At 42.0% G+C, this 15,801-nt stretch overlaps 1 protein-coding gene across 1 annotated transcript in view; it reads left to right on the plus strand.

Annotated features, from left to right (window-relative positions):
- LOC135509182 (DNA-directed RNA polymerase III subunit RPC2) overlaps positions 1–15,801 on the plus strand; it is a 49,483-nt gene that overhangs the window by 26,404 nt on the left and 7,278 nt on the right. The window contains exons 15-24 of the mRNA XM_064929618.1: positions 499–661; positions 1,419–1,572; positions 1,730–1,804; positions 2,011–2,109; positions 2,242–2,369; positions 3,377–3,586; positions 3,881–4,039; positions 4,288–4,405; positions 4,876–5,018; positions 13,740–13,843. Coding sequence (XP_064785690.1) covers positions 499–661; positions 1,419–1,572; positions 1,730–1,804; positions 2,011–2,109; positions 2,242–2,369; positions 3,377–3,586; positions 3,881–4,039; positions 4,288–4,405; positions 4,876–5,018; positions 13,740–13,843 — 1,353 coding nt within the window. The remainder of the gene's footprint in view (positions 1–498; positions 662–1,418; positions 1,573–1,729; positions 1,805–2,010; positions 2,110–2,241; positions 2,370–3,376; positions 3,587–3,880; positions 4,040–4,287; positions 4,406–4,875; positions 5,019–13,739; positions 13,844–15,801) is intronic.

Raw genomic sequence — 15,801 nt, forward strand, 5'->3', positions numbered from 1 at the left:
TACACACACACACACACACACACACACACACACACCATGGCCTGCATAAATTACACACACACACACACACACACACACACACCATGGCCTGCATAAATTACACACACACACACCATGGCCTGCATAAATTACACACACACACACACACCATGGCCTGCATAAATTACACACACACACACCCAGCATGGCCTGCATAAACTCCATACACACACACCCACCATGGCCTGCATAAACTCCATGCTCACATACACACACACACCCACCCACAATGGCCTGCATAAACTCCATACACACACACACACCATGGCCTGCATAAACATCACACACACACACTCATGCAAACACTCCTACTGTGTGAAACCTGTCTGAAATTTGAACTGCAGCTCACAAGGTGTTGTGGACAACCCTAACCCTAATGCCAGTTTTAACCCAGTTCTAGGTGGTGTTTCCTTGGCCTGTGTATAACAGGTTCTGACCAGTTGTTGTGTTGTGTCCTAGGCCTGTGGTCTGGTGAAGAACCTGGCCCTGATGACCCACATCACCACAGACATGGAGGACGGCCCCATCGTCAAGCTGGCCTTCAACCTGGGAGTGGAGGATGTCAACCTGCTGTGTGGAGAGGAGCTCTCCTACCCAAGTGTCTTCCTGGTCTTCCTCAATGGTGACTGCACACACACAGTTGCGCATACACACCAGACATCCAGAGGCATACACATAAGTGCTTGTTACACATGACCAGCAGTAGGCTTTCAAGCCAGGATGGTTTTTGCTGTTGGCTTTTCCCTTGTTTGATTACTTAAATCTTAAGCCTTCCTCTGCTTTTCAATACAATGCCTCAAACATGAAGGGAAAGAACATGGAACGTCCAGTTTCTGAAATGTATATGTTGTGCTTAATGCAGTGTGTTTTGATGATAAGCTATTCAGTTAGTGCTACTAGTGCGCCATGAGAAAGACTGGACTGGTTCCTTTAATTAGTGTCTGTTTTTCTAACCAATGATAACTGTCAAATTATGTTGACTGACTAACCAGGCTTTATTAATTAGTAACAGCAGGTGTCAAAGCACCAGAGTGCTCGCAAACCCTTCCACACTGTGGCTCCTCCGTTTCTTCGAGTTTCATATTATGCCCAGATCCCATGCTGGAGTCTGTGGCCCTGCACACATCGGATTTATTCAGTAGCTAGCTCCAAGTCCTGGATTATGCATTATTTCTGTGTGTGGGTGTGTTCATCTGTAGTCCGGGGGGGGCTACAGAGGTAAATGTGCCAGCTGATTTAAATCTGACACATTTAGAGAAATGTTAATCCTTGCATTGTCCCTGTCAAATAACCCCTAATAAAGTCAAGTCCGTAAGTATTTAGTGTATGAAGCTCTGTGCCTCAAAGTCAGTCTCTCTGGGTATGTCCATCCTTGACAGGTAACATCCTGGGGGTGATCCGGGACCACCAAAGGCTGGTGTACACCTTCAGACTGATGCGACGGGCTGGATTCATCAACGAGTTTGTGTCCATCTCCACCAACCTAACCGACCGCTGTGTCTACGTCTCCTCAGATGGAGGACGCCTCTGCAGGTAGGGGCACCAGGGAGGACATAACACCCCGCCACTGTCTGTGCATGGAGCAGAGTTATAACACAGTTTGGGTTTAGCACCAAAACGTTTTCAACGCATTTCTGAAGGTTTAAGTGAGTTTAACTCATTTTTAAACTGATGTTCTTGCTCCTGCTAGACCGTATATCATTGTGAAGAAAGGACAGCCAATGGTTAAGAACAAACACATCGAGGAGTTGACCCAGGGATACAGGTGGGCTCCGTTTTATCTCATACAGCTAACGTTATTCAATGCAAAGAAACTAGCATCTGCCACCAATGAATTTAGATTGTATATGATTGGATTTTAAGCTCAGCCCAGTGTACTTGCTAGAGGGTCAAAATGTTTACATTAGTGGTGGACGTTGTGGGCTTTTTGAAATGCTTGTGTTGATGATCTTTCTGTTTTGTTGCTGTCAGAACCTTTGAGGATTTCCTCCATGAGAGCCTGGTGGAGTACCTGGACGTGAACGAGGAGAATGACTGTCAGATCGCCCTCTATGAGCACATGATTTATAAGTAACTTCTGGCCATGGCTCTATACTGTCTGACACGTTAGGCCCCTCTGGTCTAGTTGTTTTCATATGTACTCAATATAGTCTCTGCTGCTGGATGTAATTCTCAGTCCCAATGTTCTTGTTTTGTACTTAGGGATACTACACACTTGGAGATTGAGCCCTTCACACTACTAGGGGTCTGTGCTGGTCTGATCCCCTACCCTCATCACAATCAGTCCCCCAGGAACACATACCAGTGTGCTATGGGCAAGCAGGCCATGGGTGAGACACTTCTCCAGTTCTACAGACTTGCTGGTTCCTCTGCTTCGGTCTGTAGCGGGTGGCTGTTTTTAAGCTGCACCTTTGATCAGGCATCAGGACTCCTCAGACATCCTCCACGGGAGCAGTGTGTACCAATGTGAACACATTTCTTGTCAGAATGCACTCTGTGTGTGATGGAGTGTTTTTGTATCTGCACATGGACATCCAAACATGAGGTGCCTACGTAGGCCCTCCTTTGTGTCCTGTGTGTGCAGAGGCCTTTCCCTGCTAGTCACCCAGTGTCATTAGCAATTCATTGTGTCTGCTGTTAAGTGTGCTCAGGGGGTCAGTGTGCTCAGCTGCGAGGGAGAGACCACAGAGGAGCCCAGGAGCTCCCTGTACCAAAACTTCTCCAAATCACTCCACTAGCATTCACACGAGCCCAGTCACCCCCATCCCCCTCCCTCCATTCACCCCCCTCCTTCTCCCTCTCCATCTTTACACAAAAACACTGCGACTCGGACTATATTTGGCCTAATATCCTCTGCTGTGTCTGTTTTGTGTGGCCAGGCCTATACATGTGCTAATATGTGTGTGTGACCAGGGGCCTATTATCACAGGGCTCTGTTGCCTAATTGTGAAGTAATAGCATTTGACAAATGTCAAGGCCTCCAGGGAGGCCAGCCATTATTCCATGGCCTGCCCATCTCCTCTCCACTGTGTTTGTACCAGGGAGCTGGTCCAGGCTCAACCCCGGCCTCTGGAGAAGCAGGATTAAAAACCACTCGTCCACTTTTAGGATACTCTCTGATGTGATACACTGTTTGGTTAAGACGCACACGCAATGGAATAAATCTGGGATTTAAATATGTTTCCTTAAATTGAAAATTAGTAATTACTTTTGTTTATTCTTTGCTCTTAAGATATACTGAATGAGTTTTGAATGATTTCTCAGACAATTGAGTAATCAAATATTTTACGTTTTGAAGAATACATTTTAGTTTTATTTCCATGGTTTCTCCTGTCAGGTACGATTGGCTATAACCAGAGGAACCGTATAGACACTCTGATGTACCTGCTGGGCTACCCTCAGAAGCCCATGGTCAAGACTAGAACCATAGAGCTGATAGACTTTGAGAAACTGCCTGCGGGCCAGAACGCCACCGTGGCTGTGATGAGCTACAGCGGCTACGACATAGAGGACGCTCTGATCCTCAACAAGGCCTCTCTAGACAGAGGTGAGTTACTGATCTATGTCTATAGGCTAAGAAGGAAAGAAAAAATAGCAATGTACTCTCAATACAATGTAAAGTGTTTAGATTACAAGTGTCAATAACTTCCTGGCTGCTGGCCTCCTGGCTGCTGGCCTCCTGGCTGCTGGCCTCCTGGCTGCTGGCCTCTTCTGAACATAGTCATTGATGTATTTTAGATGTAGTGTTCTTGTTACTGTCCTGAAATACAAAAAGTACTGGTATAAATAATTATTTGTGATACTGAACTCTGTCCCTCATCTTCCATTTATTCTGCCTCAGGATTTGGAAGATGCCTGGTCTACAAGAACGCTAAGTGCACGTTGAGGCGCTACACCAACCAGACCTTTGACAAGGTGATGGGTCCCATGCTGGATGCTGCCACACGCAAGCCCATCTGGAGGCACAGTATCCTGGATGCTGACGGCATCTGCTGCCCTGGTGAGTAGCACCCTTCTGCAGGACTCCTGTAGAAGGACTCAACCCGCTCTGTTACTCTAGAATCTCACTGTCACCCATTTGATTATTACAACCATTTGGTTACATCCTTATCTCCACATGGAAACATGTTGAAGGATGTATTTGTGTTTTATGTATAAAGTAACCTAAAACATTTGATATCTTTGATTTGATATTCATGCATACAGAATTAGTGAATATGGAATTCATCAATATTGTTTGTCTCCCAGGTGAGAAGGTGGAGAATAAGCAGGTGCTGGTGAACAAATCCATGCCCACTGTCACCCAGACACCACTGGAGGGCAGTGCCCAGCCAGGACAGCCCCAGTACAGAGATGTGCCCGTCGGGTAGGTGTGCCTTCTCCCCTCATCACTCATACACCCCTGCCCCCCCCCCCCCAATACCACTGGTTAACAATACCACAAACTCCCTGAACTATTAATAAAACGTTCGTTCCTCATCTACCGTGGGCTATGACTATACCACTATCACTATTTTTTTTACCATGGCAAAAATTTTAACATCAAACAGACTTCACTTTTTGGTCCTGTTTTAAAAACCTGCTGTTTCCAACATTTTAGGGCTGTCTTCCTAAAAAAGTTAAATCTCCTTGATGTTCTTGTTTCCTTTGCACGATACGAATTAGTATCCCGATACTGTTTTTGTCCCAGCCCTACTACCATCTCTTTTGACCGTAGAGCAAAATACTTAGTTTCCCCCATATGACGTTAAACAACCCAGTCCTTTCAGGTACGCTCTTCACGTATTCAGCCTTGTCAGATCAGGTCAGCTGTTACCTCTGTTCTCTTGTCTACAGTTACAAGGGCTCCACAGACTCCTACATCGAGAAGGTGATGATCTCCTCCAACGCAGACGATGCTTTCCTCATCAAGATCCTGCTGAGACAGACCAGGAGACCAGAGATAGGAGACAAGTTCAGCAGTCGGCACGGACAGAAAGGTACAACTGACCCTCCCTGATCTACCCTCCGAGCCATTTACATGTTAGTCATTTAGCAGACGCTCTTATCCAGAGCTACTTAGTTGGTGCATTCATCTTAAGGTCGCTAGGTGGGACAAGCCATATTCATATAGTACTCATGGGGGGGGGGGCCTGAGACATCTGCATGAACTCTGACACTAGAGGGCATACATATTATACATTGTTTACTAACTGAAATAGGACATTCCTTTGCAACAATCTGTGTGTGTGCGTGCACGTGTGTTGAGTCAGCGCCCCCTTCTCATCTTTTAGAGGGGTTCTTCTTTTCAATGAATTGGCTCTTTGTCCTGCGCCAGACTATGCACATGTATTACACCCTAGCAGTACACTGCCGCTCCTGGGAAAAATGTTTACAACCACCATTTTGCTGCTGCACCTTCTTCTAGATGAGGCCTGTATGATGCTTTTAATCAGAAAGCCAACTGGCGCCGTGCATAATTTACTCACTTCATTAAAGGGATCGCTGCTGGGGCAGACCGGTCAGTATAGTCCTGTGACTATGTCCACTGTCTCTTACAGGAGGAGTGAAGGGTCTCCAAGGGCTTAGGCCTAGCATTTGGGAAAGGCTGGAGTGAAGAAATGGTAGTATTGTACTGTGGCAGTGGTGGAATGTTTTGGGTTGTTTGGTGTTACTGCACTGAAGAGTTATTTGGGGCTGAAGAGATGTTTTTGCAGCCATCTTTAGGAGGGTTATGTTCTGGCTGACTATACTGTTGGGATGGAATTAGCTTTGTAGGGGCAAATGTCTCAAAGTAGTAATTTACATGGGCCAGCCCCCTAGATGTTTGCCAATGAGCTTCAGCCTCTTACAATTTGAGTGATAGCTAGCAAGATGCACACACAGCAGTGAGGGAGAGCACAACGACGTGGTACATATACAGTTGAAGTTGGAAGTTTACATACTTAGGTTGGAGTCATTAACTCGTTTTTCAACCACTCCTCAAAATTCTTGTTAAAAAAACTATAGTTTTGGCAAGTCGGATAGAACATCTACTTTGTGCATGACACAAGTCATTTTTCCAACAATTGTTTACAGACAGGTTATTTCACTGCATCACAATTCCACTGGGTCAGAAGTTTACATACACTTAGTTGACTGTGCCTTTAAACAGCTTGGAAAATTCCAGAAAATGTCATGGCTTTAGAAGCTTCTGATAGGCTCGTTGACATCATTTGAGTCAATTGGAGGTGTAACTGTGGATGTATTTCAGTGCCTACCTTCAAACTCAATGCCTCTTTGCTTGACATCATGGGAAAATCGAAATAAATCACTCAAGTCAGGTTCATCCTTGTGAGCAATTTCCAGACGCCTGAAGGTAACACATTCATCTGTACAAACAATAGTACACAAGTATAAACACCATTGGACCACACAGCCATAATACCGCTCAGGAAGGAGACACATTGTCTCCTAGAGATGAATGTACTTTGGTGTGAAAACTGCAAATCAATCCCAGAACAACAGCAAAGGACCTTGTGAAGATGCTGGAGGAAATGGGTACAAAAGTATCTATATCCACAGTAAAACGAGTCCTATATCGACATAACCTGAAAGGCCACTCAGCAAGCAAGAAGCCACTGCTCATGACTAGTCTCATATTCTCTGGTCAGCAGAATAAGTTAATTATTTACCACACAAAGATGTTGGCTGTGCAGGCCAGGGGTGGTGGGTGGGGGTTGTTGAGTGCTGTGTGCCCATTGTCATTGCTGCCAGTGTGGACCTGTATAGGGTGTGATGGAGGCCTCTAGACCATCACTGTTGTCTTGCCTTGTCTGATTTATATGCCTCTTTTATCATTCACTTTCACACACAACCAACAACACCAAGGATGTCTGCTATGAGAACTAGTCTCTCCCTCTCTCATTTATCTCTCTTGCCTGCTCCTCTCTCTCCTTGGTCCTCTTGCCTGTTGCTCTGCCCTTTTCCAGTCCTCATTTTTCTGTACAACTGTCCCCCCCCACCTTTTTACCCAGGGTTTTTCTTTATTTTTACTGTTTTCTACATTGTAGTCTGTCTTCACTGTTATTCTGTCTGTGGAGGGGATTGTAAACTCAATTGGACAGCACAAATCAAAATAGGAAAATGAGTCTAGTTGCTAAAAAGAAAAATAGGATTTAGGACTGCTTGATGTATGGTGTGACATCCACACCCGCCACACTGAATTCTCCAGGTTGGACTACTTTTTCATGTACAATGCAGATAGACACAGGCTAAAGTCACTCTGCCCGATCCTACAATCCTTATCAGATCATAATGGAGTTTACCTTACTCTACACCTTGATAGCAAACCAAGAAATACTATATGGAGACTTAATACAAACATGCTGAATGATCCAGATTAAGGACTCAATAAAGACAGAATTGAACATCTATCTGGAGAATAATGATAACGGGGAAGTATCTCCTGCTACATTGTGGGATGCAGCTAAGGCAGTTATTAGAGGAAAGATCATAGCCACATCTCTAAAGAAAAAGATTAAAGCACAGAAACTACTGAAATTACAGGAAACATTAGAACGGTCTCATAGTCCATACAAAGACCCTCTTATATTACGAGCGATTCAAAAGGTAAAAGAGGAATTTGACCAGATTTATAGAGAAGTAGAGTAAAAGCTCAGGTTCCTGAAACAACGATATTATGAAGCTCAAAGGCAACCAAATTACTAGCATGGAGACTCAGGAAACAAGCAGCACAGAAAACCATTTTCAAAATAAAAGACCCCAAATCAAAGAAGATCACATGTAAATTAGATGAAATACAGAATGCTTTTGAATCATGTTACACATCTGTACAAGCAACCAGAGAAGGCAGATGCACAGACAATAGAGCATTCTTTGAACTCATTTGATCTCCCCTCAATTGGGACAGAGCAAAATGATACTTAATTTCTCCGGTGGATATTTCTAAAGTAATAAAGCAATATCTCAACTAAAAGTAAACAAGTCTCCAGGCACTGATGGCTTCCCTTCAGAATGGTTCAAGACCTTCAGAGAACAACTAACACCTCTACTTAAAGCCTGCTTTAATTGGACTCTACGGCGGGGGGGTCTTCCACCATCGTGGAGAGAGGCAGAAAGGCATCACATCATTCAGTACAATTTATAAGGAATGGGAACCTAGGTAACTTCCAGGACCTAAGTAAAGAAGCATACTATGTTAAAAAGAAATGGGAGGAGGAACTTAACATTGATGAAACATGGTTGAACATATGTGACTCAACAAAGCTCCACCAATTCAAGATCATGGAGAATTCATGGAGAATTCTGTTGGAAGAATGTTATACGTTTCTTCATAACACCTAAACTGAAATCAAAAGACTGACTCCCTACACCCTTGTTGGAGAGAATGCTGTCTTGAGGGTGGATCACTCTCATATCTTTTGGGCCTGCCCCGCAATCGAAACTAACTGGGGAGAAATGAGTTCTAACATTGGAAAAATAATAGGATTTGACATAGAACAAACATTAATTTCTTTGTACTTGGGTGAAATACCTGATAACTTACTTTATTTGTACTTTTTTTGTTCTGCAATAAAAACAGTGTAAAATATATATATGTATATGTATATGTATATATATATATATATATGTATATGTATATATATATATATATATATATATATATATATATGAATTAACACATGGAATCATGTAACCAAAAACATGTTAAACAAATCAGAATATATTTCATATTTGAGATTCTTTGCCTTGATGACAGCTTTGCACACTCTTGGCATTCTCTCAACCAGCTTCATGAGGTAGTCAACTGGAATGCTTTTTCAGTTCCTTTATAAAAGTTAATTTGGGATTTCTCCATTAATGCGTTTGAGTCAGTTGTGTTGTGACAAGGTAGAGGTGGTATACAGAAGTTACCCCTTTTTTTATTTTTTTATTTTTTTTATTTTTAAAGATCAATACCATATTATGGCAAGAACATCTCAAATAATCAAAGAGAAATGACAGTCCGTTACTTTAACCTCTCTGGGATATGTGGGACGCTAGCGTCCTACCTGGCCTAAAGCCAGGGAAAATGCAGAGCGCCAAATTCAAATAAATTACTGTAAAAATCTAACTTTCGTTAATTAAATCACACATGCAAGATAGCAAATTAAAGCTACACTTGTTGTGAATCCAGCCAACAAACGATGCTATTATCTGAGGATAGCACCTCCGTAAACAAAAAGAAAGCATATTTCAACCCTGCAGGCGCGACACAACGCAGAAATAAAAATATAATTCATGCCTTACCTTTGACGAGCATCTTTTGTTGGAACTCCAATATGTCCCATAAACATCACAAATGGTCCTTTTGTTAGATTAATTCCGTCGATATTCATCCAAAATGTCCAAACACTGGTTCCAACTTGTACCTTGTCAGCTCGGGGATTTGAACTTTCTGCAACCTTTCTGTTACTAGTCCAACACTCTAGCCACTAGGCTACCCTGCCGCCCCAGGACGCTAAAACCAAGCGCTATGATGAAACTGGCTCTCATAAGGACCGCCACAGGAAAGGAAGACGCAGGGGATAAGTTCATTAGTTGCAGCCCAAATAAATGCTTCAGAGTTCAAGTAACAGACACATCTCATCATAAACTGTTCAGAGGAGACTGCATAAAGGAGAACTTCATGGTCAAATTGCTGCAAAGAAACCACTACTAAAGGACACCAATAAGAAAAAGAGACTTGCTTGGGCCAAGACACACGAGCAATGGACATTAGACTGGTGAAATCTGTCCTTCGGCCTGATGGTTCCAACCGCTGTTTCTTTGTGAGACGTAGAGTAGGTGAATGGAAGATCTCGGCATGTGTGGTTCCCACTGTGAAGCATGGAGGAGGTGGTGTGGGGGTGTTTTGCCAGTGACACTGTCAGTGAATTATTTAGAATTCAAGTTACACTTAACCAGCATGGCTACCACAGCATTCTGCAGCTTTACGCCATCCCATCTGGTTTGCGCTTAGTAGGACTAGAATTTGTTTTTCAACAGAACAATGACCCAAAACACACCTCCCAGGCTGTGTAAGGGCTATTTGACCAAGAAGGAGAGTGATGGAGTGCTGCATCAGATGACCTGGCCTCCACAATCCCCCGACCTCAACCCAATTGAGATGTTTGGGATGAGTTGGACTGTAGGATGATGGAAAAGTAGCCAACAAGTGCTCAGTGTATATGGGAACGCATTCAAGATGGTTGGAAAATCATTCTAGGTGAAGTTGGTTGAGAGAATGCCAAGAGTGTGCAAAGCTGTCAAAGGGTGAATATTTTGATTTAACACTTTTGGTTACATGATTCCATATGTGTTATTTCATAGTTTTAATGTCTTCACTATTATTCTACAATGTAGAAAATAGTAAAAAAAAATAAAGAAACCCTTGAATGAGTTGTTGTCCAAATTAGAGGTCGACCGATTTATTGGAGGACAAAAAAAAGCCGATACCGATTAAACGGACGATTTAAAAATATTTTTTTTTTTTTTTTTTTTGTAATAATGACAATTACAACCATACTGAATGAACACTTTTAACTTAAATATAATACATCAATCAAATCAGTTTAGCCTCAAATATTGAAACCTGTTCAATTTGGTTTAAATAATGCAAAAACAAAGTGTTGGAGAAGAAAGTAAAAGTGCAATATGTGCCATGTAAGAAAGCTAACGTTTAAGTTCCTTGCTCAGAACATGAGAACATATGGTGGTTCCTTTTAACAGGAGTCTTCAATATTCCCAGGTAAGAAGTTTTAGGTTGTAGTTATTATAGGAATTACAGGGATATTTCTTTCTATACCATTTGTATTTCATTAACCTTTGACTATTGGATGTTCTTATAGGCACTTTAGTATTGCCAGTGTAACAGTATAGCTTCCGTACCTCTCCTCGCTCCTACCTGGTCTCGAACAAGGAACACAACGACAACAGCCACCCTCGAAGCAGCGTTACCCATGCAGAGCAAGGGGAACAACTACTCCAAGTCTCAGAGGGAGTGTCGTTTGAAACGCTATTAGCGCGCATCCCGCTAACTAGCTAGCCATTTCACATCACGTCGTTACACCAGCCTAATCTCGGGAGTGGATAGGCTTGAAGTCATAAACAGCGGAGCTGCTGGCAAAACGCACGAAAGTGTTGTTTGAATGAATGCTAATGAGCCCGCTGGTGCCTACCATCGCTCAGTCAGACTGCTCTATCAAATCATAGACTTAATTATAACATAATAACACACAGTTATGGGAGCCTCAGGTCATTATGGTCGAATACGGAAACTATCATCTCGAAAACAAGACGTTTATTCTTTCAGTGAAATACGGATCCGTTCTGTATTTTGTCTAACGGGTGGCATCCATCAGTCTAAATATTCCTGTTACATTGCACAACCTTCAATGTTATGTCATAATTACGTAAAATTCTGTCAAATTAGTTCGCAATGAGCCAGGCTGCCCAAACTGTTGCATATACCCTGACTCTGCGTGCAATGAAAGCAAAAGATGTGACACAATTTCACCTGGTTAATATTGCCTGCTGACCTGGATTTCTTTTAGCTAAATATGCAGATTTAAAAATTATATATATATACTTCTGTGTATTGATTTTCAGAAAGGCACTGATGTTTATGGTTAGGTACACTTTGGAGCAACGACCGTCCTTTTTCGCGAATGTGCACTGCATCGATTATATGGGACGTAGGACACGCTAGATAAACTAGTAATATCATCAACCATGTGTAGTTATAACTAGTGATTTATGATTGATTAAGTTTAATGCTAGCTAGCAACTTACCTTGGCTTCTTTTTGCATTTGCGTAACAGGCGGTCTCCTTGTGAGGCACGTGGTTAGAGCGTTGGACTAGTTAACCGTAAGGTTGCAAGATTGAATCCCTGAGCTGACAAGGTAAAAATCTGTCGTTCTGCCCATGAACAAGGCAGTTAACCCACCATTCCTAGGCCATCATTGAAAATAAGAATGTTTTTTTAACTGACTTGCCTAGTTAAATAAAGATTATTAAATAAAGGTGAAAAAAAATCTGCAAAATCGGTGTCCAGAAATTACCGATTCCCGATTATGAAAACTTGGAATCGGCCCTAATTAATCGGCAATTCCGATTAATCGGTCGACCTCTAGTCCAAACCTTTGACTGGTACTGTGTATGTTTTATTTTTTGGTACATTTATATTTTACACTCCAGATACACACTTATATAAACAAACTACAACTTAGACACTTTTGAACAATGTCTAAATATTGTTTGCCATGTGGCCTTAAATTGTACCAGTTAGTTTTTCTTGGTCACCCATGCTATTTCAATATTTAATAATAAATCATTTAGATTTGTCCATTGTGTTAATGATGGGAGTTTGTCTTTTATTATACATTTTTTCCAGATGAGTGATGACTAGAGAATCATCCAGCCCATTGTATATATATCACTACTATATGACTTGAAATATGCAGACAGATGGGTTAAAAGTATGTTTATATTGTAATACTTCGGTCAGCCAACTTTCTACCTCTGCCCACAACTTCCGGACTTTATAGCATTCCCATAAATCATGGACTGTTTAATTATTATTTGTTTTACACTTAAGACATGACTCTGCCATTGTGCTGTAGAATTTGTGAATTGTGTCTCTTGTATAATAAATTCAACTAATTTCGTTAGTTATGCCCCAACTTTCCCTCCATCTTGTGCCAACATCAGTTATTTTTTTAGTCTAAGTTCCAGTAGTTCATATTGTTTTCCTAGAAGATTGTCACTATATGCTCTCTGCAAGCTCTCATGCACTAGTGAATGACTGCTCCACATCTTAATGATATATGTCACTCCAGGGAAATGGGTTGAAGGCATTTCTGTTTTATGTAATATTCTAACTTTTGTTTTGTTATCCTCACGTATAATACACACAACTACAGGAACATTTGTTTAAGTGACGTTTTGAACCAGGCCGTGTCATTCCCCATCTAGAGAGCAACCGGTCCTAGAGTGTGTTGCCAGACTGGATTTTCCCCTGTGCACTGAATTATTTTTTTGATGTCCTGTTGAGTTGATCCCTCTCCACTTCCTCTCGGCTGGACTGACAAAGCTGTGTGTGTAATCCTGGTCTCACCGTCAGGTTAAGCACTTCTCCACTTCCTGCTCATGCTCTTCTCACACTTTTTTTTTTTCATTTGCAAATGGGCCTACAATCTGTTTGCTCTGGCCAGGTAAGGAAGAGTGCCTCGGTCCCTGGGCAAACATTTACACTCACACTTAAGGCCTCCAGTCCCAGGCAGCTACTGGTGGTCTGGAGCCCTTCTCACATGTGAGTTTAAAGAAGGCCCCACCAGACCACAGCAGCATGGAAGTGTATGTTGCACTGGGGGTAACGGTTAACTACCCTGCAAGTGTCATGTTTTTCTTTTGGTTATTGGTGTTTTTAGCATTCTTCGCTAGAAGCAGTAATCGGAGGCAGAAATTAAACGCTTCAGAGACGTGGCTAGAAACTCTTGAAATGGACTTAAAGCGTATAAAGACACTTCAGCATTGCAAGCTCACTTCACTCACTCACTATAGCATATCTTATTGATTTACAGTGGGTACTTTTCATCAACGCATTAAAAATGCTGATATGCTTATGCTAAATATCCAGTATAATCTGTACCTACATTTGGGCCTCTAACTCTATCTCCCTCTCTGTGGTTTGTGACAGGTGTATGTGGCCTTATAGTTCCTCAGGAGGACATGCCCTTCTGTGACTCGGGCATCTGCCCTGATATCATCATGAACCCGCATGGCTACCCCTCCAGAATGACGGTACGGTACCACCACACAATCACCTATTTGCTTTGGGGGATACAAGGACCCACTCATGGGAACTGAATGTGAGAGATCAGACTCTGTTTGGTTATCAAAATATCCCAAGGTTCACCTGGCTTTTAACTTGTGAAAAATTAATTGTTTTGTGAAGAGTTTATAGTTTAAAACCTAGCCCCCAAAGCCTTTGACAGCTCTCACTCACTTTCTCCACTTAATTTCTTTGATACACAAGCAGAAGCCCAACTCTCATTCTTCACAAGTTTCAATTGGCCCTTTTTTGAGACAAAGTGCTCATTATTCCCCCTACTCTATTGGCTGGAGTATCATTGGCCTCCAGAACACATGTCCATTGGCTGGGTTTTGGACTCCCGAGTGGTGCAGCGATATGAGGCACTGCATCTCAGTGCAGGAGGCGTCGCTACAGTCCCTGGTTTGAATCCAGGCTATATCACTTCCGGCCGTGATTTGGATGGTCCCATAGGGTGGCGCACAATTGGCCCAGTGTCGCCGGGATAGGCCGCTATTGTAAATAAGAACTTGTTCTTAACTGACTTGCCTAGTAAAAATAACTTCCATTGACAACAGTAAGCAGGCAATCTTACTGTTCACTATAGGGCTGGGCGATATGGCCCAAATCTCATATCCCAATAACAATGCATATCACGATATAGCACATTTTCTGTAAATTCAATTAATAAATTGTATGTTTTTAATGACCACACGTAAAGGCCTTTTTCTTATTACATGTTGAATTATACTCAACAAATAAAAGGTACTTACTCATATTTGATTATTTCTCCTTTTATTTTGAACATTTGTGCAAATTTTCAATTAAGCATGTAACAATACTCATGTATAAAATCTAAAAAGGTAAATAAACACTTCAACTATAGTTGCAAACAAAATAGAGGCCTAAAAAATATTTATTTCTGGGAGCTTGCATGTTATTTTGGCATTAATACGTGTCCCATATCAATTTGGTACCTTGGGTCGAGTGTTGCAACCAACTCACGAAACCCCTATTTCTCCACCGTGTAAATTGTGGCCATGTCTTTGCAGATGTAAATTGTAACGGCAGCTGTTATCGCCTTCCATCTTCGTGATTCTTTTGCATATAGTGTGCCGCGTGCAAAAGCCTCTTGCAATGTCTGAGTCGGGGGTTTGTTTTGAGCACTCGACTACATTTCACATGATTATTGCGTAGGTGTTAAGAGGTTAGTAGTGTTTGAGCCTGTTGTTGAGACTGGCCTGCAGCATGTTTTGCAGAGGACGGTTTTCTGGAGAAACGCATTTCATGCAATTCTACATCATTTTAGAAGACTGGAGACTTGAGCAGATTATTTTTTAATACCTCAAGTGATTGAAATTACAGGCTACATTAACACTGACAATCTGAGATCTTGCCTTGAATCCATCAATAGTCTAGGCCTAGGTGTGTAAAGACAGAAATATTGTACAATATGAAGAGGACATTACAGTTCCAGTTTCACTGACTCACCCAATGATGCGCAGCTCACTCACCAGTGATGGCCAATTCGCTTGTGCCAAAAGCTTCTCTTGTTTTACTTTGTAAAATAATGCTGTTCCCTCAATAGACCTATTTGGAAGTTGGAAGAAGCTTCTGTCTTGGAAGCCTAAAGACTGATTTTTTTTATTATTTTTCAGTAGGATCCATTTGCTTCCCAACCTGTATTTGAAATATTGCAAAAGGCCTGTTTTTGTCTGCATGCTGTTCAATTCAGATCAAACTTTATATGTCACATGCGCCAAATACAACAAGTGTAGACTTCACCATGAAATGCTTACTTACAAGCCCTTAACTCTTCTTGAACTGCACTGTTGGTAAAACATTTTTTTGCTGTAGAACCTTTTTACATGGGTCCCCAGATCCTCAAATATTTTCAGTTTCCTGAGGGGGAACTCTTCACGACCCTCTCTACCCTCTTCACGACTGT

This window comes from Oncorhynchus masou, chromosome 22 (genome assembly GCF_036934945.1).
Source record: "Oncorhynchus masou masou isolate Uvic2021 chromosome 22, UVic_Omas_1.1, whole genome shotgun sequence".
Taxonomy (NCBI): Eukaryota; Metazoa; Chordata; class Actinopteri; order Salmoniformes; family Salmonidae; genus Oncorhynchus; species Oncorhynchus masou.